The sequence below is a fragment of the Ictidomys tridecemlineatus genome, chromosome 10 (genome assembly GCF_052094955.1).
Source record: "Ictidomys tridecemlineatus isolate mIctTri1 chromosome 10, mIctTri1.hap1, whole genome shotgun sequence".
NCBI lineage: Eukaryota > Metazoa > Chordata > Mammalia > Rodentia > Sciuridae > Ictidomys > Ictidomys tridecemlineatus.
Genome location: NC_135486.1, coordinates 47,096,536 through 47,119,786, shown reverse-complemented (window position 1 = coordinate 47,119,786; position 23,251 = coordinate 47,096,536). Strand labels below are relative to the sequence as shown.

The following is a 23,251-nucleotide window of genomic DNA, read 5'->3' as shown; positions in this document are numbered from 1 at the left end:
CGGCACCACATAGCAGCACCAGTGCAGGTCCAGGTGACAACAAAGGGTGTCGTACTTAAGCCTATGTTTGGGCAGCCAGGGAATGTTCATTTGCCCACTCCCATTGGATTGAATCAGGGGAAAACTGTGGAGTGGACCTGGCCCTGGGCAATAAAGGACCCCACATGGGTTGGGTATCCCTGCTAGCCCCATGGGGAAAAGGTTTGGAGGGTGACCTCCTTGTAATACCATAGGTGACTAGTGAATCCCCTTCCCATCGCCCCTCCGCGGCCCATACAAGTGACTTGGCCAGGCCCTGTGGCTGGGACACAGATTTTAAAAGGCTGGGGTTGTGGCTCAGTGATAGAGCGCTTGCCTAGCATGTGTGGGGCAGTGGGTTCGATCCTCAGCACTGCATAAAAAAATAAATAAATAAAATAAAGGTATAAAAATTTTTTAAAATAAATAAATCATGTTTATTATTTTCCTCCAGCCAATTCGAAGTTCCCGAGTGCTAGTGCACACAGAACCTGTTGGAGTTCAGGATCAAGCTATGAGTGTGGGAGCACCCAGGAGAGCTGCCACAGGCAGCCACCGTGCTTTCCAGGACTCAAAGCTGCATGCATTCTCCCAGATGGAAGTGATTTACCTGTACCTGTACCTGTACCTGTAAGTGCTTTGTCCTTTCATCTGTAGGTGTGTCCTTGCCATCACTGTTGTGGACTGGACACACACCTACACCAGAGTAGCAAACACATCTGCCTGCTGAGTATGCACGGAAGTCCCTGTGAGTTCTACTGCCAGACTACCCAGGTGGATCCAGACTATATCCCCAAACAAGTGGACGTGACTGGGAAAGTCTTTTATTGCCACCTCAATATGGGATGAAACTGGAGGTGGTTTTTAGTAACCCCAGATGCTGGGACTTGTTTTCTGATTCTATGTTTTTGTAGCTTACATTGTTGTTATGGCCTATGGATGCAGGATCTGCCCTCCTCCCTAAAGGATCATCGTGGAAGACCTCCAACACAGGGATTGTGTGGTGAGGAATCCCTATAGAGCGGGTTCAAGATGGCCATAGTTAGGCTCCCTTGCCAGGGCTTCTGGCAGGCTACGTTTTTAGTATGTAACCAAAGTCATGAACACCCTGATTCAGCATATGTACCAAAGGTCATAAACATGTGCTTGTGAGCATGCGCTCAGTTATGTAACCTGTTGGCAGTGTGCCTCTTTTTCTGGCTTGCACACATTTAAAAAAAAGGCCTATGGAAAGACTCAAGGTACAAAATGGGGCTGAGGCTGGCAGCTGGGGGCTACTGCCACCTCTGAATAAAGAATGTCTACTACTTAAGCTGTGCATGGTGGTACAGACCTATATAATCCCAGCAAGTCAGGAGGCTGAGCCAGAAGCATGGTAAGTTAATCTTGGCAATTTAGCAAGGCCTTGTCTCAAAAAAATAAAAAGGGCTGAGAATGTGGCTCAGTGGGCAAGCTCCCCTGGGTTCAACCCCAGCAATTAATTAATTAATTAATTAATTAATTAATTAATAAAAAGAATGTCTACTATCCCCCCATGCACAGGAAAGAATCTGGGCACATGCTCAGAAACTCCTGAGTTGCTGTAATCTCAGCAACTCAGGAGGCTGAAGCAGGAGGATCACAAACTCAAGGCCAGCCTCAGTAATTTAGTCTGTGTCTCAAAATAAAAATTTTAAAAGGGCTGGGGATAAAGCTCAATGGCAGAACATCCCTGGGTTCAATCACCAGAACTACAAAAATAAAACAACAAAAAAATGATATGAGAGACATTTAAACTTCAGAATGGAATATTATATAACTAAAAATTTATAAAAGCACCAAAGGTGAAATCATTTATAATAATTGATAGGCATGCAGAGTGGCAGGGGCTCTGGAATGAAAGGTCACATGCACCTCATGGCTGACATAGCACCCAACCCTCAGGTCCATATGGTATTTGGATAATATTAAAAACACTGGACTTGTTGTTCTACCTCTTCAGGGTTTCCAGCGGCTCCTTCCTGTCTATGATTCCAGTATCTGGGTCCACCGTGGTCATAATGCACCTGTCACACAATAACCATGGGTTAGGTGACATTCAAGAACCAATGGCACTGTGCACATATTATTCAATTATGCTTTGTGTTATATATATTTACATGTACAGAAAAAAATGCTGGTTAGAAATATTGAAAATTAAAGGTTATTGTTTTGAAATTTAAAAAAAGAACCAATAGGCATTCCGTACCCCAAAGGTGAAATTTAGTGAGAATCCTTACCTGGGGCAAGCCAAGACCTTCTTCATTTCTACATCACCAATGACGAGTTCATCCCAGCAATCCTAGAAGGAAAGAAAAGGTATATTTTAAGAGGAAGGCTTCTTGGATCTTGTTGTTCATTTTTTTGGCTGGTACCAACTATGAATCAAGCAGAAGAAAACAGCACAAGAAGACATCAAGAACTGTCACATGTGGATGGGTCCAGGGTTCACTTCTTCCCAGAACTAGGGATTGAACCCAGGGCCTCATGCATGCTAGGCAAATGCTCTACCACTGAGCCATGACCCCAGCCTCAGGGGTCTACCTCTTGAGTCAGACTCAAAACCCTGATTCTGTCATCACAGCAAGAACAGACTTCCTACAGAGTGGCAGTTTGCCATAACCATCAGAATTAACGAAAAGACTAATTTACTGGTATACAACGAGATCTACAGCTTGCAAGATAAGCCCACTCTTTCCTCATGGCTAAGCTATGATGGAAGGGAAGCTAAAACTGAGGTTCTTTGATGAGTGGGACATCCCCCAAGGGGAGTCAGTCATGATTCACTATCCAACACTGCTACCTCCTGACCTCGCACTGACATTCCACGGCCACTGGCTGTGCCTTGCTTGAACAGCCGGCACCACCAACATTTGCCTAGGGTCTTCAACTAATCTTCACACCTCCAAGGGAGCTACTATCAAGATCCCTATTTTATCCCAAGAGACAGAAGCCTAGAGAGATTACAAAATTTTTCTTAGCGTCACACAAAGAGGATGTAGTAGGGCAGCTAAATCAGAAAATCTTTCTGATTATAAAAGCAGGACTTTTAACTACCCAGCTCCTAATTCCCCCATACATACTCATACACATGCACATACACACAGATACATACACACGAACATGCACACATATACACAAACACATACACACAAACATATACACATATATAAACATGCATATAGGCACATATACAGAAACATATGGACATCTATACATACACATATGAGAAAAATGGACTAATTATATGTACACATATAATTTTTTTATTTTCATATACAGACACTCATTTACATACAGTACTCCTTTGGCATCCAGTGAAATTGCTTTCAGGACCCCCTTTGGATACCAAAATCTGCAATGCTTAAGTCCCTAATACAAAAAGGCCTAGTATTTTCTCATAATCTATGCACATCTTCCCATATACTTTAAATAATCTCTGGATTACGTATATAACCTAATATAATGTAAATGCTATGTAAATAGTTGTTTAGGAAATAATGACAAAAAAGGTCTGCACACATTGCAATTTTTTTCTGAATATCTTTGATCTGCAGTTGGCTGAATTTGCAGACATAGAGGGCTGACTGTGCACATATATACAACTAGATACATGAACCCATATATGGAGGTTATATGGACAATATTATAGGGGAGGCAAAATTTACCTCTGTTCCTTTAGGGATTTTCAGCTCAGCCTGAGGATTAAGTTGACATAAAACATATCAATAGGAGAAAGGCATGCAAATTTATTTACTACAATTCACTTTGTACAGGAGCCTTCATAATGAAATTAAGACCCAAAGACAGAGAGTTGAACACGAATACTGAGTTGGACAAAGAGTAGTAAAATTATGAAAACGTGACAGGTCAGAGGGTCTGGGCAAGGGCAGCCAATGGGGTAGAGAAGTGACTTGGAAGAGTTAGCTCCCCAAGGCTGGTTTGTACAGACCCCCCCCCCCAGCCTCAGCTTCCCCTCCCTGATAAGAAGGGGACTTTCTTCATATCCTTTTGGGGAATGCATCTTTCTCATGGGAACTTCACCTCCTGCTTTTAAGGAACAGGACAAAGGTCAGTGTGATCCCCTTGCATCTGCTGTTTTCAAGGGCCTTTACTTCAAAATAATGAATATGTAAGAACTACCTTTAATAGCATATATGACATTACATCCTTGTGGGAGGGGGCATGTAGAGCTATATAAAGACCAAGGCCTCTCTTGCTAACTGGGAAGCCATCGGGGTTCTTCATCTTTAAGGCACCCATGCCATCTCTGCTGAGACCTACTGATTTAAAGCTTGAACTTCACATGACAATCTGCTGTCCTGTTCTCCAGGTGACAAGCAGGAGGCATGAGGGATGGGGCTCACTACAGGCTCCTTGGACAACACCACCATCTATAATTGGAGCAAATAATGTTCTTGAAGCTGCTTCCTGATATTGAAACAGAATGACTTTGGAGACCCCACTAAAATTGAGAGCAACTTCCTTATGCTGAAAATAAAACCTCAGGGTCTGTCCCTGGCCCCCACTCGGCCCCTGGCTTGGATTGGCCACAGAAGCTGAGAGTGAGACTGCCCTGCCCTGGCCTGTCTAGCATAAGTGAACTAAATCTGCTTCTGTGTATCACCTGGCTTTCTTTTTTCTATAAATTATGACTGCTTTTGTGGGACCAGGTGACAAGCAATCTAGCTGTTTCTCCCCACTTTGATCAAACAGCATAAAATTCACTCTTTCTTTTTCCTGTTTCTTAATGCAAGTAATCAGCTAAATCCAGCCAGTCAGGATCCAGACAGGGTCCCTGGGCTTGGCTGCCATTAGTAGTATCAACTCAGGTGAGTTTCTGAAGACCCCGAGTCTAAGGGATTTAATGAGAAATCAGTCTAAGGAAATTAAATCTATCCCTGAGCATCTGCTGCTTTGCTCCCCCTCAGAGGGCATGAGAGAAGGCTGAAGCCTCCCCCTGCAAGAGACAGAGTAGAGCACAGGGTAGGGGTTAACACCACTCCATTTCTCCCTGTGCTGCTGACGACCACATTCTGCCTGGTCCTCTTTCAGAGGCAAACTCCCGCCTGACCCCTAATACCCCGAAAGTTCTCTGATACCTACTTGGTGTCTTCAAAACTCAGAAATCTCTCACCTGATATGACCACAGCCAGACTGAGGGAAAGAACTCTATGAATGCCCTGGGTTCCCAGCCATACTTTAGGAAACTGTTTCTGGGTGGAAAGGAGTTACATCTTCCAAACAACTAGTTGGCAGATGAACTTGTAACCTTTGTAAAATTCAAGGACACAGCATGTACCGAATGGAATCTCCATATCCAAGTCAAGACTGATTACACTCAGGGTTCAAAACAGCAAACCTACTGGTGGACCGTGCTGTCTCCCTTGGGGTATGACAGAATACTACAGCTCCAGTCCAGGGAAGGGAAGGGCTGGACGCCCTTCACCACACGGGGGCGCTGCGGCCACAGGAAAGGGAGCAACAGCACAACCAAGCAGGGCTGAAGGAATCCCATGCCCCAAGCGCCTTATGTTCAATTGCCTTTTCCAAGTGAGGACGAATTTAATATTTCAAAGTCACATATCTGTGAATATTCTACATCATGACTATGCTAGACATCAGCGAAGTCTGTAAAGTGCAGTTAGATTTCCTAGCTCAACAAGACAGATTCAGGTCATCTGCTCTTACGCTGTTACCAGGGTTGACTGCTTAGTCGGGATTCCTAAGAACTATCTGTCTGCAGCACCCCCAGTAATCAGCCAGCTCTTATTACTTTCTGCAATATTAATCACTAAAGTCATTCCTCCTAATCTGATCATTTTTTCACATCTTGGTGTAAAACATTATCTACAGTGGAAAAAACTGAGCTAGTTATGTTTAAATGTAATTAATTCAGTTCTTAAAGGAAAATAAATTTTAAATGACTGAAAAAAATATTTGAGCTTTACCTTTCTGTTGTGTTCCACCAGACCACATAATTTACTGAGTTATACTATCCAGCAAGGTCCCAAGGTCATCTCGGAACATAAAAACAAACGCTGGAGGCAGGCAGTGCGCCCCTGCTGGTTAACAGCCTATCTGCAGTCTGACAAAATCCAGGTCTCTGGGAACATTTAGAGTCAAGAGAGAAAACCACGGAATTTTTTAAATGAAAGAAGAGAAACTTCCAGATAAATGGAGAATCGTTACACATCAGGGCCTCAGCTTTGTGGAATTCATCCTTACAAAAGACATCTGAGAGTAAGATGGAAAGACAGCACAAGCTAGAATGAGTGGCCTGCTTTGGCAATGGGCTATGAAAGGGATTATCCTTTCATGTCCAGATCAGATCATCCATTCAAATCAGATGGACAGCCTTTGGGAGGCCACCTACTGCACCATCTTGGCCCTTTCTTCCCTCCTAATCTCAAGCCCAAGTTTAGTGTGTCTTTTTTCCAGCTCCTGACTTTCTAACAGCTACTCAAAAGTTACTCTATTGTATGTGGGATGTGGTAACACATGCCTAAGGTCTCAATGGCTGGGGAGGCTATGGACAGAAGATCACAAGTTCAAGACCAGCCTCAGCAACTTAGAGAGGCCCTGTCTTAAAATAATAAATAAAAAGGCTGGGGATATAGCCCAGTTGGTAGTGTGCTTGTCTCACATGCACAAGACCCTAGGTTCAATCCCCAGCACCACAAATAATAATAACAAATAAATAAAGGGCTGGGGATGTGGCTCAGTGGTAAAGTGCCCCTGGGTTCAATCCTCAGTACCAACAAAACCAAAAATTTCTCTACTGTATTGTACATAAAATTGATAGAAGCAATTTTAACCATTGTGGCATAAATTGAGGGAATGAAGAAGCAAATAAACAAAACTTTTTGGTTTGTTGAAATCCCTAGCAATTTTCCTGATTTGTTATTGATGACCCCACATGATTACAGTAAGTTCAAAAAGTCAGCAACTAATAACAGGCTAAATACACATGGGGTGTATGGACAACAATTACTACTAGGACAATAAAAAGAAGGATGTGAACCTGTATTAACACTGAATAATGTTAAGATGTTGCTGAGTGAAAATAGTACAGTATACACACACGCACACACTCTCAGAGTCATGTATTTCTTAACAGCGATACATTCTGAGAAAGTGTCATTAGGCAATATTGTCATTGTGCAAACATCTAACACAGATGGAATAGCCTACTCCACCACTAGGCTGTATGGCCTCTTAATGGCAACAAGAGCAGTGCATCTCGTTCACTTAGGGGCCATCTAATTGTATCCAGTGTAATCAAGATATATGGTAAACAGGGATGTATGAGGCTGCTGCTACTGTAACACAGCATCTGGTTTTCCAGTAAACTTTTTTAATAAGTGAAAGGAATATACTTACAATAACAATAAAATTACAGTTCAATGCATAAACCAAAGGCACAGTCTTTTAATTGTATGTGCTATCTTTTTCTACAACTGTCAGCCCAGTAGGTTTCTTTATACCAGCATCACCAAGAGCAGGGGAGTAATGCCTTGCCCTATAGCATTATGATGACTACATTGTCACTAGGCAACAGGAACTTTTCAGTTCCTTTCTAATCTATGGGACCATGGTTGTACCTGCATAAGCCATCCAATGTTGACCAAATGTCCAATCTGTATAAATAACTGTGTATCATTTATAGAAATATATCTGCAAAGCTTCCACCCAAGATTTTTAAGTTATTTGACATTTTAGGACAATTCTTAATTTTCTTTTTTTTTAATTTAAAAGAATCACTATAATCCCAACCATGCATTTAAAAAAAAAATCATCCTAGTCTAGCTAGTCTAATTTCAGATTCCTCTGACACCAAATACGTACTCTTTTCCAACACTTTCTGCAATTTTGTGACATCAACTGGGCATCTCTCAATTCAGTTCAATTCTAACACATTGAGGGCTCAGTCCCACAAGAGTGTCCCCACTTCAGATGCCACTGTCAAGACCAGGCTACCCTTGCTTCTTAGCAAATACTTAGCTGTTCCCACATCCTCTCTTCAGGTTATTTTGTTTAATTTTTGTACTGAGGATTTAACCCAGGGATGTTTTACCACTGAGCTACAGCCCCAGTTCTTTTTATTATTTTGAGACAGGGCCTCACTAAGTTGCTGAGGGGCTTAGTAAATCACTGAGGTTGGCCTCAAAAATACGATCCTCCTGCCTCAGCCTCCCAAGTTGCTGGGATTACAGGCGTGCACCACCCACCATGTCTGACCTCTCTAAAAAGGTTTGACAATGTACAGAATGACTCCCAGAATTCAGAAAGCACTTTACTGTTAACAGCCTATTAATAAGGAATTTAACTCTGAAAAAGGCAAATGGAAGAGCTGCATAGGGTAAGGGGTAGGGTCAAGTCCCTAGACCCTCTCAGGCACACCACCTTCTCAGCACCTCTAATTTTGCCAGCTCGGAAGCTCTCTGAACTCCTTCTTTCAGTGGTTTAACAGAGGTTTCATTTTTTTTGCACAGCAAGGCCATCACAGAGCCAAAGTGACCACAGATGTCCTCGATCACTGGTTCTTGTGATTATGCCAGAAAGATTTCAGACATGTCGTTCAGGGTAGCAGGCATGAGTTTATTAGAAAGGATAGGAAAAAGGGACATTCTCAAGGGAGACAGTGGGTTATATCAGAGAAGAGAGGGACCGTGCACCCCTCCTGCCCTCCAGTTTCATTGGGGGTTCCAGGGAAGTTTCCAGAAAGTCCATCCAGGTCCTCCTCTTGACTTCTGACTGATGGCAGGGTTGCATTAGGCTTCCAAATACCCAGTGTGCATGATCTTACCCCATAGAGGGTAAGATCATTATAATGACATGCTAAAGATCCAAGCAATGCTGGATCACTTTGGCCATGCTAATTGAACTTGTTATTGCAGATTTGATGGTTAGAAGGTTTTGCTTTTAATTACTCTGTCTCTCTGAGTTCTGGAATCTGGTCTGTGGAAAGGTTACAAAAATCCTCCCCTTCAGGGTGTGTTCTTCTTATGGGCAAGGAGGAGCCTTTTGGGTCTGCATTTCTCTGGCAAGTAGCAGGTTGTTCACTGAGGAATGTACTTTGCCCTACTGACTTATTCAGATAGGACCACAGGTAAATTGCTTAAAAAACAACAATAAAAAGCATGTGGAGATCAGTGTAGTGGGCCCTGTTGATAGAATTTCCTCTTCATCTCATGTTCCCACCACTCTCGTCTGTCACCAGTCTCATAAGCATGATGGATGAGATCGTCGGCCACCGATGACCGAACTCAACCTCTAGACCCTCTCCCTTTCATCAGGTTCAAGGCAGCACCTGAAAGTCCCATCCCTTTAATCATGGTTTGGCTTTTCAGGTGACCAACCCCATCCTAAAGCTATCTAGACACCTTCCACTCCCCTCAAGAGCTGATTCCTTACCATAAACTCAGGTACGATTGGGAGGGGCTCATTGTGAATAACAAAAGATGTTCATCTCACTCTTCTCACTCAACAAATTCCAAGAATCAGGAGCTCTGTGCCAGCAACCAGAGACAAAGACCAAATATATATTTTCCCCTTGTACCGTATAGCTGACCTGACTCAAAGATTGTTTCTCCACTTCTAAGGCATACAAGCAAACGAGTGTTCCTTAATGTCCTAGTCCAAAATTTGATCACTCTCCCTACAAAAAACCCACTGGCATTTTTCCCTGCACTTGGATCCAGTTCCTAGCAAATCTTCAGTACATCCTATACAACAGAGCGTACCCTGAGGGCTCCTTTCTCCTGAGCTCTGGGAAGAGTGATGTCTCATCTTAGACGTCATCAGTACTGCAATGCCTCAGTCCCCCTTGATGCAGAGACACTGGGAGACAGACACACTGAGTTCACTTCTATAATTTTGATATCTATCTCAGAGCTCAGCACCCAGGAACTTCTTTCTGCAAACATGAATGTTTCAGAACTTTGACATTGAGAGTATGAACTTGCAGGATGTGAGTTTCTTCAGATGAAGTAAAACTAGCATATTAAATGACTAGATTTCCTTCAGCAACTGAATAAGGCAGGAGGCCACACACCCAGCTTTACCAACTTAACTGAGACATTACTTTCCAGTTATCAAATTATAATCTTTTAAAGATTATAGATTGCTGGCAATGGTATAATGAAGAGGCTCAGTTTGTGGGAAGGCAAACTGGTAGAAGGTTTCTGGAAAGTAACTTGGTGATACACATGCAGAATCTTTAAAACGCTGATTTAGTATTTTTTAAGAATAAATTTAGAAATGTAGAAGAAGACTGTTTTATAAAACATTAATTATGTAACGGAAAATGGAAAACTGTCTACAGGCTCAATAACAAAGGAATAGTTAAGTAAGTTATTGCAGAATCATATGATGCACTAATAGGAAGCTCTAAAGCCATTGCTAGTGACGGATTTGCAAAGCAGGATGTTTGCCATATACCATTAAGTGAAATGATGGGGGTTGGGGATGAAGCTCTGTGGTAGAGTACTTGCCCAGAATGTGCAAGGTCCTGGTTTCAACCCTAGCACCACAATCAATCAATCAATCAATCAATAATGTGAAAATGGTGGAGTTTATATCCATGATATTGGAAACACAACACAAAGTAATCTTACGCCACCTTTGATAGTAAAATGTGATGGATTTTTTTTTTTTTTTACTTTCACTAAACTTCACTTAATTTTTCAAATTACATACAGAAAATACAGAGGTTGTATTACTAGTTTCTTTTTGGTTTTTTTTTTTTTTTTGCAGTTCTAGGGATGGAACCCAGGGCCTTGTGCATGCTAGGCAAGGGCTCTCCCATTAAGTTTCACCCCCATCCAGGATGTGTTACTTTAAAAATTACTTTTATACTAAAAACAAAAACAAAAAACCCTAACTTTATCCAAAAAAGTTTCTTGAATTGAATCATTAAAAAGCTTTCCAGAGCCCTGATTCCCTGAGGCTTTCTTGAGACCCCATGTGTGAACAGCACTGTGTAGAGAAGCAGTATATTTTATCCTTAAATTACAAGTATCCTCATGTTACTCAATAGCAGGCATATGCACCTACAGAAACACAAGAGGCACATTTCTAATTTTGCACTTGACTTGCAATATCCTAATTTTATAATATTGCCCTGAAATGCATAACAAATTGCCAGGAGAAAGTTTGTTGTTTGGGATACTCGGACCTGGAAAATCTTGGGGAAAGGACAGGATAACAGATTAAGACTTTCTTTAAAGCTAGCTGACTTCCGTTCCTGGAACACCACTTGCTTTTAGGAACACCAGTAGCAGTAGGCTACACAAAGGAAAGAAGAGATCTTGAGACATGGCCGTTGATGTCTGATGTGTCTGCACTGATTCGGACACTTAGTGAAGCCGATGTGGTTGTACATGTACCACTCACATACCAAGGGAAGTTAAAACCAGGAGAATTATGGTGCCCAAGTGGACAAAAGACATCCTAGTCCCCCCTTGGGGCTTGGGTCCTGATTGTCAGAGATGCTAAGGGACCCCACACTGCAACAGCAGGGTCAGTGGGGGCCAGGTGGGACTACCAAGCCAGTTCACAAACAGCGGCAACCTGGGATGCACTGGCTGCTCTTTCACACCTTTGGTCCAGGCCGTGAGTCACAGCACTCCAGAGGGCAGGGATGGAAAGATGTGGGTGGTAAGGTTCCCATGAGATGAGTCCTACCCACTTCTACCCTTCCATCTCTACGTCAGCATTCGTAGTTAATGGGCTTGTCTCTTGGGTGACATGGTAAAGCAAGTGACTATTCCTCAATTGAGATTTATGAACATGTGTTCATGTACGGTACTGCTCAAAAGGAATACCCACGTACAATTGTCATCAAAGACTTAGGGTCTCCTCAATCAGAGATGACAACATGTAGAGATGGGTGAGCTGCGATCAATTCAAAAAGCAAATCCTTGCCTCTGATTCAGTTCAACAGGTCTCCCATAAAATCCCTGTTCGCACAGGGTCAGGGGTAAACTAGAAAAAGGTATTGTGAAAGAAATTCTGAGAAATCGTTCTTAAGCAATTTGAGGATTAAATGAGTTCATTTACAAAAGAGCTGGAACATAGCTCGGTCCGCCCTTGGGTATTCTCAGGTTCACTCAACTGCAGATCAAAAGATTGCACCTGTACTGAGCACGGATAGATTCTTTTTGTCATTATTCCTGAAGCAATACAGTATAATAACTATTTGCATAGCACGTACATTACATTAGGTATGGTAAGTAATCTATAAATGATTTAAAGTGTTCAGGAAGATGTACACACACATGCACATACTAACAGAGAGAAGAAAACGCCCAAGGAATTATACAATTCCAAGACTGCAAAGAACCTTTAAAATCTTGATATTAAACCTGCTAACGTTTAATATCAAAAAGTATTGCTCAGGGAGGTTTAAAACAAACTCACCAGGGAAGAACCACCCTGGTTTCAGGCACAAATGTACCTCCTGCTGATTGCATTTGTTCCAAGTGTGACTGAATCAAAGTCCGTTTACTCGCCACTCCAAAAAAAACAGCCCCATGAATGGAGGACACATTTTGGGACAAAGATAAAGATTTATTCAGTAAGCCAGCAAGTCTGGGGAGATGGTGGATCAGCTTGCAGAAACACTATCTTAGCCCAGGTTAAACTCCTTGTATCTTTAGGAGGAAATGACTAAGGCAATCTGATGGCTGGTAATCTGTTGATCTGTATCGGTCTTGAGTGGGGAGGGGAGAAGTGTAGAAATTTTGGGTAAATCAACCTTGTGCTGCTAGTTTAAATGATGAGCCAGGGCTGCGTGCTCAGGGTGGCATGGGATTTTTCTATGCAAATGACAACCATCAGTGTGGCTACACCAAGAAAACCCGAGGAATGCAGTTTTCATGCTAGAATCACCTGGGGAGCTTTAAAAGCTCCTTCTGCCCAGGCTACATCTCAGACAGAAGTATCAGCCTTGCTTGAGGCTCCCAGGTGGTCCAGTGCGCAGCCGGCATGAGATCCGCTGGCCGGGGGGACCTCTGTGCATCTCTTCTTACTTTACCTTTCACTCAGTATCCTGGCCACGGGCTTCCCAAGGGGTGCCTCCTTCACTCAGGGTCTGCAGTAGGAAACACTGAAGGAGGTGGGGGAGAGCCCCCCAGAAGCAGCCTCTTCTCTTCTTGATAGAAAAGGGGCTTGACACGCCTCAACTCCCTCTTTCCCAGCACCTAAGAGTGACTCTGGCAAATATTTCAAGTTACTGAGATGTAAACCAAAAAGAAAACATAGGAGATCTCCTTAAGTAAAGAAATTCTGTCAACAAATTCTTAAGAAATCCCTCATCCCTGTCCCCCTTTTTTAATCATTTTGGCTTCTAACAGTATGGAGATTCCTCAGAAAACTAGGAATGGAACCACCATTTCACCCAGTTATCCCACTCCTTGGCATATACTCAAAAAGACTTAAAATCAGCATAGTTTAGTGATACAGTCATATCAATGTTTACAGCAGCTCAATTCACAATAGCTAAGTTATGGAACCAACCTAGGTGCCACCTTCAACAGATGAATGAATCAAGAAAATGTGGTGTATATATACATAATGGAATATTACTTAGCCATAAAGAAGAATGAAGATTATGGCATTTGCTGGTAAATGGATGGAACTGGAGACTATCATGCTAAGTAAAATTAGTCAATCCCCAAAACCAAAGGCCAAATGTTCTCTCCAATATGCAGATGCTGACTCACAATAGATAGGATGGGGGGAGGGAGAAGGGGAGTTTTACCAGATTGGACAGGGCAGAGTCAGGGGAAGGGAAGGGGAATGGAAATGGGAAGGACAATAGAATGAATCAGACATGATTTCCCTATATTAATATATGAATACATAATGAGTATAACTCTACATCATTTGCATCCCCCAAAACGGGAAGTTATACTCCATGTATATATGACATGTCAAAATACATTTTACTGTCATGTATAACTAAAAAAGAACAAATAAAAAAATTAAAAGAAAAAACAAGACATTGTGTTTTGGTGACCTCAGGAAAAACAAACAAACAAAATGCTACCTACCTAATTAACTATGGAGCATCTTCCAATGTGACCTATAGTGAAAATTACATTTTACATTATTTCCTAATCCTCTCTCTCATTCACACACAGCATATAACAAACAAAAGTTGTGCTAAACACTCCTAATCCTTCTACATATTGTTTACTCTAATACCTTCTAATACTTTTACTATATTCTATTCCTTTTTTTTTTTTTAAATATTGGTCTGGACCCACTAAAGTGGTACTATAACCCAATAATGAGTTGTGATTCAATCTGCAAAAGGGTATCAAGAAGAATTAAATGAAATAATGCAAACAAAGGGTTTGGTCCAGTGCCTGCTACCTTGTTCAATAATGTGAGCCACAGTGTTACTAGGAGTGCAGTGAGGCACGCCTGTAATCCCAGCAACTCCAGAGGCTGAGGCAGGAAGACCACAAGTTCAAGGTTGGCCTAAACAACTTAGTGAGACTGTCTCAAAGTAAAAAGGACTGGGAATGTAGTTCAATGATAAAGTGCTCCTGAGTTTAATCCCTAGTACCAAAAAAAAAAAAAAACCTCAAAAAGTATTTATATATATACATATTACATATAGTTATTATCATTATTAATAGCTCAAATCCCTGAAGCCAGGTAGAAATAACTGTTCTTTTAGCAGGAAAAAAAAGTGTCATCCAAGCAGCCAAATAAAACCTCATTAGACCCATCTCAGGTCATCAGGAACTAAAAAAAAATCTGGTTAATGACGATTTGCCAAAATTCTGTATCTCACCAGTTAGAAAGGATAGGGCTGGGAAGAGCCAATTCACACAGCCAGTGAGTGGCGGAGCTGGGATTCAAACCAAAACTGCCTGACTTCAAAAGCAGTTGTAGAACAGAAGCAGATTTTTCTCTAGAAGTTTCTTTTTTAAAAAATATTTATTTATTTACTTACGTTTTGGTACTGGGGGTTGAACCCAGGGGCACTTCACCACTGAGCCACGTCCCCAACCCTTTTCAATATTTAAAGACAAGGCCTTGCTGAGTTGCTTGAGGCCTAAGTTGCTGATCTTCCTGCCTCAGCCTCCCAAGTCTCTGGATTACAGGCATCTGCCTCAGTGCCTGGCTCTAGTTCTTTCGTGATGTGGAGCGAGGACTGACACCAACAAGGCATCCCAAAGAAAATGTCAAGTCCAGCTCAGGAGGACAGTGAACAAAGTTCAAGAAACAGTGACCCCCACAATGGTCAACCACAGAGATAAGAAGTACCGGTCAATGTCTTTATTTCTAAACTTCATTGCTCTGCATTCCCAGAACTCAAACACACCACACTGGCCCAAGCTTTTTGAAATCTGCTGAATATTCTGAGTTACATGAAAAAAAAAAAAGTACTTTTGGGCCACAAAGAGTAAATATTGCACAATACATTCTCCTATTGCTCTATATTTTTTGCAATGATAATAAAAAAATAATAATAATAATAAAATAACAATAGCCTGAATTTTTGCACCATGCTTAGGTTTGCTATTTTTTGTTATAAGTTGTTCTATTAAATATTTATGTGCATTATCATTTTCCATTAATATTTAATAGAGTACCACTCATTGAAAAGGTTATAGTTTTGTAATGGCACCAAGAAGACAGGTTAATGCATCAGGCTCTTAACTACAGGGCTTCCTAATATAAGGCAGAATAAATCAGCAATATAGCATCATTTCATACTAAGGAGTTTTTTTTTTTCTTTAATGTGCATAACCAGAGGACTTTCCAGAAAATTAAGAGTGTCTGACCTTATTTACCATTTCTGTTAGCCAATCCCAATGCAGGAATAAAAGAAGGAACTTGAGAGTACATTTTGTCATTTTTTAAAAAAAGACTCTACCCGTTCAGATTGCCTGAAAACAGGATTAGGGTTTCATTAGCCTTAAGTTAAGTTTAAGGCACAGTACAGCAAAAATTCTTCAGCCAGGGATGAAAGCAACTTTCTAATTTTCTTGACTCAAGATCTCAACCCAAAATTAATACCAAAACAATTTACCCTTCAGTGGAGACAAATCAAGAAAAAGCATGCTCCCTAAAAGAAATTTTCTCAGAAAATATTGGATAAACTTAAAGAGCTCTAAGAAGGAACTTTTGCTTCATGAACTAATTTCTTATCCAATCTTTATGACTCCTTTCTTTCTTTCTTTCTTTTTTTTTTTTTTTTGTACCAGGGATTGAACCCTGGGATGCTTAACCACTGAGACATATCCCCAGTCCTTTTAAATCTTTTTAATCTTTTATTTAAAGACAGGGTGTCGCTGAGTTGCTTGGGGCAACATTAAGCTGCTAAGGCTGGCTTTGAACTTGTGATCCTCCTGCCTCAGCCTCCAGAGCCAGGGGGATTACAGGTGTACGCCAGGCACCCAGCTTCTATTCTTAGATACACTCTACTAGTCATTTTCCCAGAATTAAATGAGGCTTGATGTTCCTTTTGTTCTTAAAGCGTCCCCGATTGTCTACAGCTCAGGTTTCATCGAACCTGGATTTACTATTGGGGGAGAAAGAAAGAGACCTGAGTGGCTGAGTCCCTTGGGGCCTCTTCCCCTCCAACATCTTTCACAGCCTCCTCATTTCTTACCTTCACCATTCCTACATCTCCTCACTCAGAGCCTCTCCAGGTACCCTCAGCAGGAAATTCATCTGGCCTGGTGCTGCCAATGAAGAATCACAGACCTTACCTGGATGCTGCTATAGGCTTCAGGTAAGGCCTGCTAAGATGCATTTTAGAAAAGAGACCACCTGGTGATTGACCGCGGCGTTGGCCTATCTGCCTCAGGCTTTCCTCCTTTCAATGCACTTGCCAGAGTAACTGCGTCTGGCACACTGTAGGCATTCAGCAGATATTTGTTGGAGGAATGCCAATCATAACTTCCTTGTTCAGAATCATTACCAGCTCCTCTATATTCACAGTTTAAAATCCATGTTCCTTGCTGTGGTAGCAGTCCCCCACCCAGCCTCCTCCTGCTGTTTCTCTTTCCCTCCGGTACTCCTGTGATTCTGAGATACTCCATGGCACCTCTTTGATTACGGCCTCTCCTGCGTAGGCCTTCCAACTGGGTGCTTCCTTTACCCACAAAGACCTTCCAACTTCTCCAGCCTAAACCACAGAAGACCCAAATACACAGATGTATAGCACTGCTCCTGGTGGCTTGATCTGTCACCTCTGCACTCCCATACCTCCCTTCCTCAGGCAGATTTAAGCATTTTCCACTTCTAGGCATCCCTGGTACATTGTAAGTGTGTACACTAAGACATTTCTCATGCTGGGCTGTCATTTCTCATGGCTGTGTCTATCATACTGGAACATCCTGAAGGGCAAGAGCCCCATCTTTTCATCTCTATATTCAGGGATCCTAGACACCATGCCTGGCCCATAACAGAGCATGAATTTGTTAAAATTTAACAATGTTGGGGTATAGTTCAGTGGTAGAGCACAAGCTTAGCACATACAAGGCCTTAGTTCAGCTCCCAACCCGCACTGCAAAATAAATAAATAACTATAGAGCAAATGACAAGATAAAAATCAATAAGCAGACAACTTCCGTATGCACTGATATTTTTAAATTATCAGATAATAGAATAATGATCAAATATTTCTTGCACATATCTAAAGATTTGAACTAGGTTCTTCGAAAAAGGTTTAACCTAAAGGACAATATTTGCCAACCAATGAGAGGAGGACATTGTATTCACACTAAAGGAAGTGCAGTCATCCACAGGAGCAAAGAATTGGGCTACTGGAGAGCTGTTCTTCTCAGAGTTAACGACTTGGGTCTCTACACTGGAATCACCGCCCCCACTCTGCAGAGTCTCACACTGCAAGTCTTGGTTCTAATGCCACTTACCTGTTGTACAAAGTTATACATTTCAGAGCCTCTGTTTCCTTATAAAAAGGGGCTAATAATACAGACTCCCTGCACAGGGTCAACCAATTATTGAGGATCCAATAATTACATGAAGTGATTAATTCGTTCAGTTAATGATATCTGTCATTGTTACTTCCCATACTCAAAATGTCTAGCCTCCCCCTCCCATGCTTAATGTCTGACTGCTGATGGTTCCTAGGACCCAGCAACACCCAGTTAGGTGCATGTCCTGTGCAGATTACAGGATCATGACTGGCTTCTGATGTAGTTGTCCCTTTAAGGCCACAATGGGGTGTGCTTGAAGAGGGTGGAAATTTTTGCTGCCAGTTACATTATGAGAGTATGTAGGTGTTCTGGAAGAGAACTCAGGCCACAGTAAACAGTGTCTCCAGGGGCACTGTTCAAAGGCAGATTCCCTCTATCCTTCAATTTGGGGCCCGGGACTCAAATCTTTGAGAGCACTTCTGGGTGGTGCCGAAAAGTAGGAAATGGCTGTTTTCTTTATCTTTATTTCCCTTTAGTTCTCCCTGAGCTGTGATTATATATTCCAGCCTCAGAATTGCTGTGATTTGGAGTCTTCTATGCCCTGGAGCCAACATATTAAAGGGTGAGCAGCGCCCCCTTGAGGCCAGGGAGCTGAGGGCAGTAGAAATAAATGAGCAACTCCACAAAGTTGGTGAACTGGAAGGAAGGACTTGGAGAACCTGAGTCAGTGCAGATCCCTAAGCCTCTCCAAGCACAAGTCAGCAGGTCACTTACCTCCTCAAAAGCATCACAGCCTGTCACCACGATATTTGGCCTGAAGTACTCCATATTCACTTTCTTCTCCAGTCTGGTATTCAAATCTTCCAGGGAGGCTTCTGAGAGGATCAGGATTGGGCTGCAGTCTGGATAAGCCACCTGTCCAAGAACACAACACCATCAGACCTCTCAATACCATGAAATTGCTTAGACCAGCCGTAAAGCTAAGCCAAGTCCAGAATCAAACCCATTCAAGTGTAGAAGAGGGAAGTGGTATTCAGGAGGCAGAGGTGAGTGTGGGCTTAGAAACTAGCCAGGTTCAGCACTGAAACATGGTTCCTATCCACACACACAGTGACAGGACAGCAGCCTGGACTGGCTCCTGGCTAAAATTACTTTCCAGACTTCCTCTCCCATGTTTCTCACCCCTGTCCCCAGCAGCAGTCCTTCCCTCTTCCTCATCAGAGAAACATCTGCTGCCAATCAGCTACCCTCTAGTAAGAACTAGTTCAACAATACCCATTCACTCAGGATGTGTTTATTAAGCACCTATGGGGAGCAGGCACTCTTCTAGATGAGGAAATAGCAGTGAACAAAACAGATAAAACCCCCTACCCTCAAAGAACTTGTAGTTCCATGGCTACAGGTAGCAAATTCCCAGGGTACTTGCATCTTAAGCACTGGTTCACTGGCCTTGGTCAAAGGCCTTGGTCTTTGGACCATGGTTGATACAGAGGCAGTTTTCGTTGGGAGGAAGTCCCTTCCAAGGCCCTGAAATAAGCATGCTGCACAACGGGAAGCCTGCAGAAAGCCTGCTTCTGCTATTTCAGGAAACCTTGATTTAGTCCCAACCTTCTCACTTTTGCTTCTCTGGTTTTCTCCTAAGTCTCCGTCTACCTGTAAGTCACCTCAGGCTCTGCCTCCAGCAACATCTCCCGTGTTCTGTCCTCCTCCGTGCATGTTGACACAGCTCTCTTTCCACTTTCCTCTCTATCCGTGGTATCTCTACCCAGGTTGTACTTTTAGGACCACCCGCCTGGCCGCTACCATGGTTTCCTAACTGGGGCCACCAGAGAGGTTCTTGTGGGCTAGGAAGAGAGCTAGAAAGACAAGTGTGGTTGGTGGACATGAAGAGGATCTGTGAGCTCACCTGGTAATTCTGTACCGAAGGGAAAATTTTCTTTGACGCTCTTCCCTTCATGCTTGTTTCAAATTGAACCAACCTGTAGGATTCCGTTTTCAAATAGTTGGTGAACCACTGAGCGACCTCATCACCACAGTCTCTGCCTTTAATGTCAAGGCCAAATAGCCTAGAAAGGTCACAAGAACACAGGATGATTTTCTTTTGTGTGTGTGTGTGTGTGTGTGTGTGTGTGTGGTGCTGGGGATTGAACCCAGAACCTTGTACATGTGAGGCAAGCACTCTACCAACTGAGCTATATCCCCAGCCCCACAGGGTGACTTTCTTACGTGAATGCACTGTACAATGCAGAGTGGCTACTGAATGGACCTTAGGCCAAATCGAGGCAGCAGCAGAGCCCAGTTGGGGAGGGTGTAGAATGTACTCTGAGAAGAGCTTCCCAAATCCTAATGTGCATATAAAACATCCCGGTCTCCTTTCCACCCAGGGTTTGTGCTTCCCTAGAGTGCTGCCTGTGCAATGAAGTGGAGATCCTTGAAGAAAAAAGTTGCTTACTGTCAATGACAGAGTAAGTCTGCCAGGTCACCAACTGATCCCATCACTCAACCCATTAAACATTGACCCACAAACTTCTAACTCTGAATTGCAATGGCTTTTCTCCTCCGTGAATTTATTTGCCTCAAAACATGTTATTTGTGGAAGTGTTTCCCCTGCCTGCACATAGGCACTAAAAGCAAAAGCCTGGGCAGCAGGTGAGCTCACATCCCAGCACCTATCTTTGTGTGACCGTGATAGAAGGGTTAGTATCCTAATTTGTAAAGTGGAATTGATGATATTCCCCTCAAAGATTTGCTTAAGATAATTAAGTGAAATACTGTGTTCAGCAAACTAGTGTCTCAGACTTTTTGAAACATTGGGGAAATATAAAGGATGGATTTCAGCTCAGAAGTTCTGTTTGAAAATCATAAGATTAGGGCCCAGGGAATAACCTGAGGCTCTCCCCTGAGCCCTGGCATCTTTTCACAACACCCATTCCCACGCACTTAAAAAGCTCAGCTTAGGGGCTGGAGGTGTAGCTCAGTAATAGAGCCTGGATTCCCCTCCTAAAGGAAGAAAGGAAGGGAGGGAGGGAGGGAAGAGGAAGAAAGGAAAAAAAGAGAGAGGGAGGAAGGAGGAAGGAAGGAGAGCAGGCAGGCAGACATGCTCAGCTGGTTACCAAAGTATCCGCAACATATCATGACAAACATTTAAGTCTCCAGAACTTCACATCAAAGGGCAAGACCAGGGAACTTGACAGTCCATCCGAGGTCCCCAGACCAAATGGAAGCCAAGGCCTAAGGTCTCTGGCCAGAGATGAAAATCCCCACCACCACCTCCTGCAAAGGTACCTAAGAATGGACTGCAGACCTCAGAAGCTACACTCACCTTGGAAAGCTCCACATCTCTATCATCCAGCGCCAAGACACAGTTGGCAACATCTCCAGTAACCCCCTGTCTGCCTGGCTGGGGGGCTGACAATTCTAAATAAAGGTGCATCCAACTTGAATGATGGGCACATGGGCACCTGTACCCTTTTTATACTTAAATTAATAATGCTTTCTATTCTCTGTATTTTTGATGCTTTGACATTTGGGGGCCTTGCTGATGTTAAAGGGACTGCTCCTGGGCCAGCCAATTAGTAGGCTAATTACCTATGTTATAGTTTGGATATAAGATATCCCCCACCAGAAAGCTCATGTCAGTCCATGCAGGGATGTCTAAAGGTGAAACGATTGGATGAGAGATGTAACTGTATCTGTGGATTAATCCATTTTATGTCCTAACAATTTGAATGGACTACTAGGCAGGTGGGGTATGGCTGGAGGAAGTAGGTCACTAGGAAAGTATCCTTGGGAATCATACCTTGCCCCCTGGCTGTCATGTGTGCTTGCTGTAGTTTTCTCTCTCTCTCTTCTCCTCTCTCTCTCTCTCTCTCTCTCTCTCTCTCTCTCTCTCTCTCTCTCTCTCTCTCTCTCCTGCCATGAGCTGAGCAGCTTTCTAACAACATGATGTTCTGCCTCACCTCAGGATCCAAATCAATGGAGTCAGCCAGGCATCGACCTAGACCTCTAAGTTGTCCTTGTCATGTATTTTGGTCACCACTATAAAAAGCAGACTAACACAGCCTGCAAATATGACTTGCCCTTTGACCTACCCAGGGCCTATACCTCAACCACCTCCTGTATTGAGTTCTTATCCTTAGGCCACTATTGCTCTGCCCTAATTGCCCCAGGGGTAAGTACCAGATATTCTAGAAACAACTTCTATATCCCAGAGCCTGCTGAAATTGTTCAAACCGGCATATCCTAAGCCTGCAAACCCTGCCTTGCAGAAACTACAGTAAAGGCTCTTGCTAGTATTTACCCCTTGCTCCATCTGCTCCCTGATCAACCCTGGTGGTTTTGTATATGGCCCTTGTGGTAGACTGAACCTTCTCCACAGATCCATTAGCATAAGCAGTTTCTTTCTTTGTGATAGACATTTTCGTGTCTGTGTATCTGGATATACCCAATTAAAACTAGTCCTGGGTACCCTTAAAATAATACTCTGCAGTGCCTACTGGCGCTTGAGCATTTCCTGCTCCCAAGCCAGAATATGCTTCTCTTATTAAACATTTCCTTTGCTAATTCCATCATCTACTGTACAAACTAGCAAACACAAGCAGGAGACTTAAGAAAAATCAGGTCTGTTGCAGTACCCGGATGTCCCCAAGGAGTCACCTGCAGTCATGGAGCGGGTTTGAAGAAGGCTGCTTAACAGGCAAAACCAGCTGTTCCATGTCGGGAGCCTTGAGGATCAGGCTGTTGTTCTCATAAGTGATGGAGACCAGCACAAGACGAGGCTCCTGCCGGGCAGTAATCATGTGTCCATCTTCCTTAATCACCAGCCAAAACCTTCAGAGAAGCAAATGAGAACACACTCAGAAAACTCCCCTCCACCCTCTCAAGCGTTTTCCTTTAGCTTTTTAGCCCCTCAAAACCCTCCATCTTTCCTGACTGGGGATCCAACAAATATTTCCTAGACAATTATTAGCTAGGTCCAATTCTTTGGGTCTAAACACTGCTGTCCCCAAAAGGAGCTGGCTGCTTATCTGGGGGCGAGCCTGAGCTGCCCAGTCGGGGATACCTTTATCTACAAGATAGCTAGATTTGGATTGCACCCCATGAATGATCACTCCCAGGGGAAAAAAAATTTCAAAATCACTATCTGCAGAGAAGTGGTGCAGGTGAGGAACTCTGTGGGCAAGGATGAGTGGGAAGCAAATGAAAGCAAGAGGCTTTCCAGGTGTGAGCAGGATGGAAGGACAGCTCCTTTCTTCCAGAATGAGGGGCAGCTCCCTCCCCCAGAATATTCCAAAATATGACTGGAG

The 23,251-nt window shown here is 42.9% G+C and overlaps 1 protein-coding gene across 2 annotated transcripts in view; it reads right to left on the bottom strand.

The window, feature by feature from the left end:
- Positions 1-23,251, bottom strand: part of Mtarc2 (mitochondrial amidoxime reducing component 2) — a 37,118-nt gene that overhangs the window by 8,173 nt on the left and 5,694 nt on the right. For both annotated transcript variants that reach the window (XM_078022854.1, XM_005335858.5), the window contains exons 2-6: positions 22,602-22,775; positions 19,852-20,011; positions 18,720-18,860; positions 2,277-2,338; positions 1,992-2,063 (exon numbers count right to left, since the gene is read on the bottom strand). In XM_078022854.1, coding sequence (XP_077878980.1) covers positions 1,992-2,063; positions 2,277-2,338; positions 18,720-18,860; positions 19,852-20,011; positions 22,602-22,775 — 609 coding nt within the window. The remainder of the gene's footprint in view (positions 1-1,991; positions 2,064-2,276; positions 2,339-18,719; positions 18,861-19,851; positions 20,012-22,601; positions 22,776-23,251) is intronic.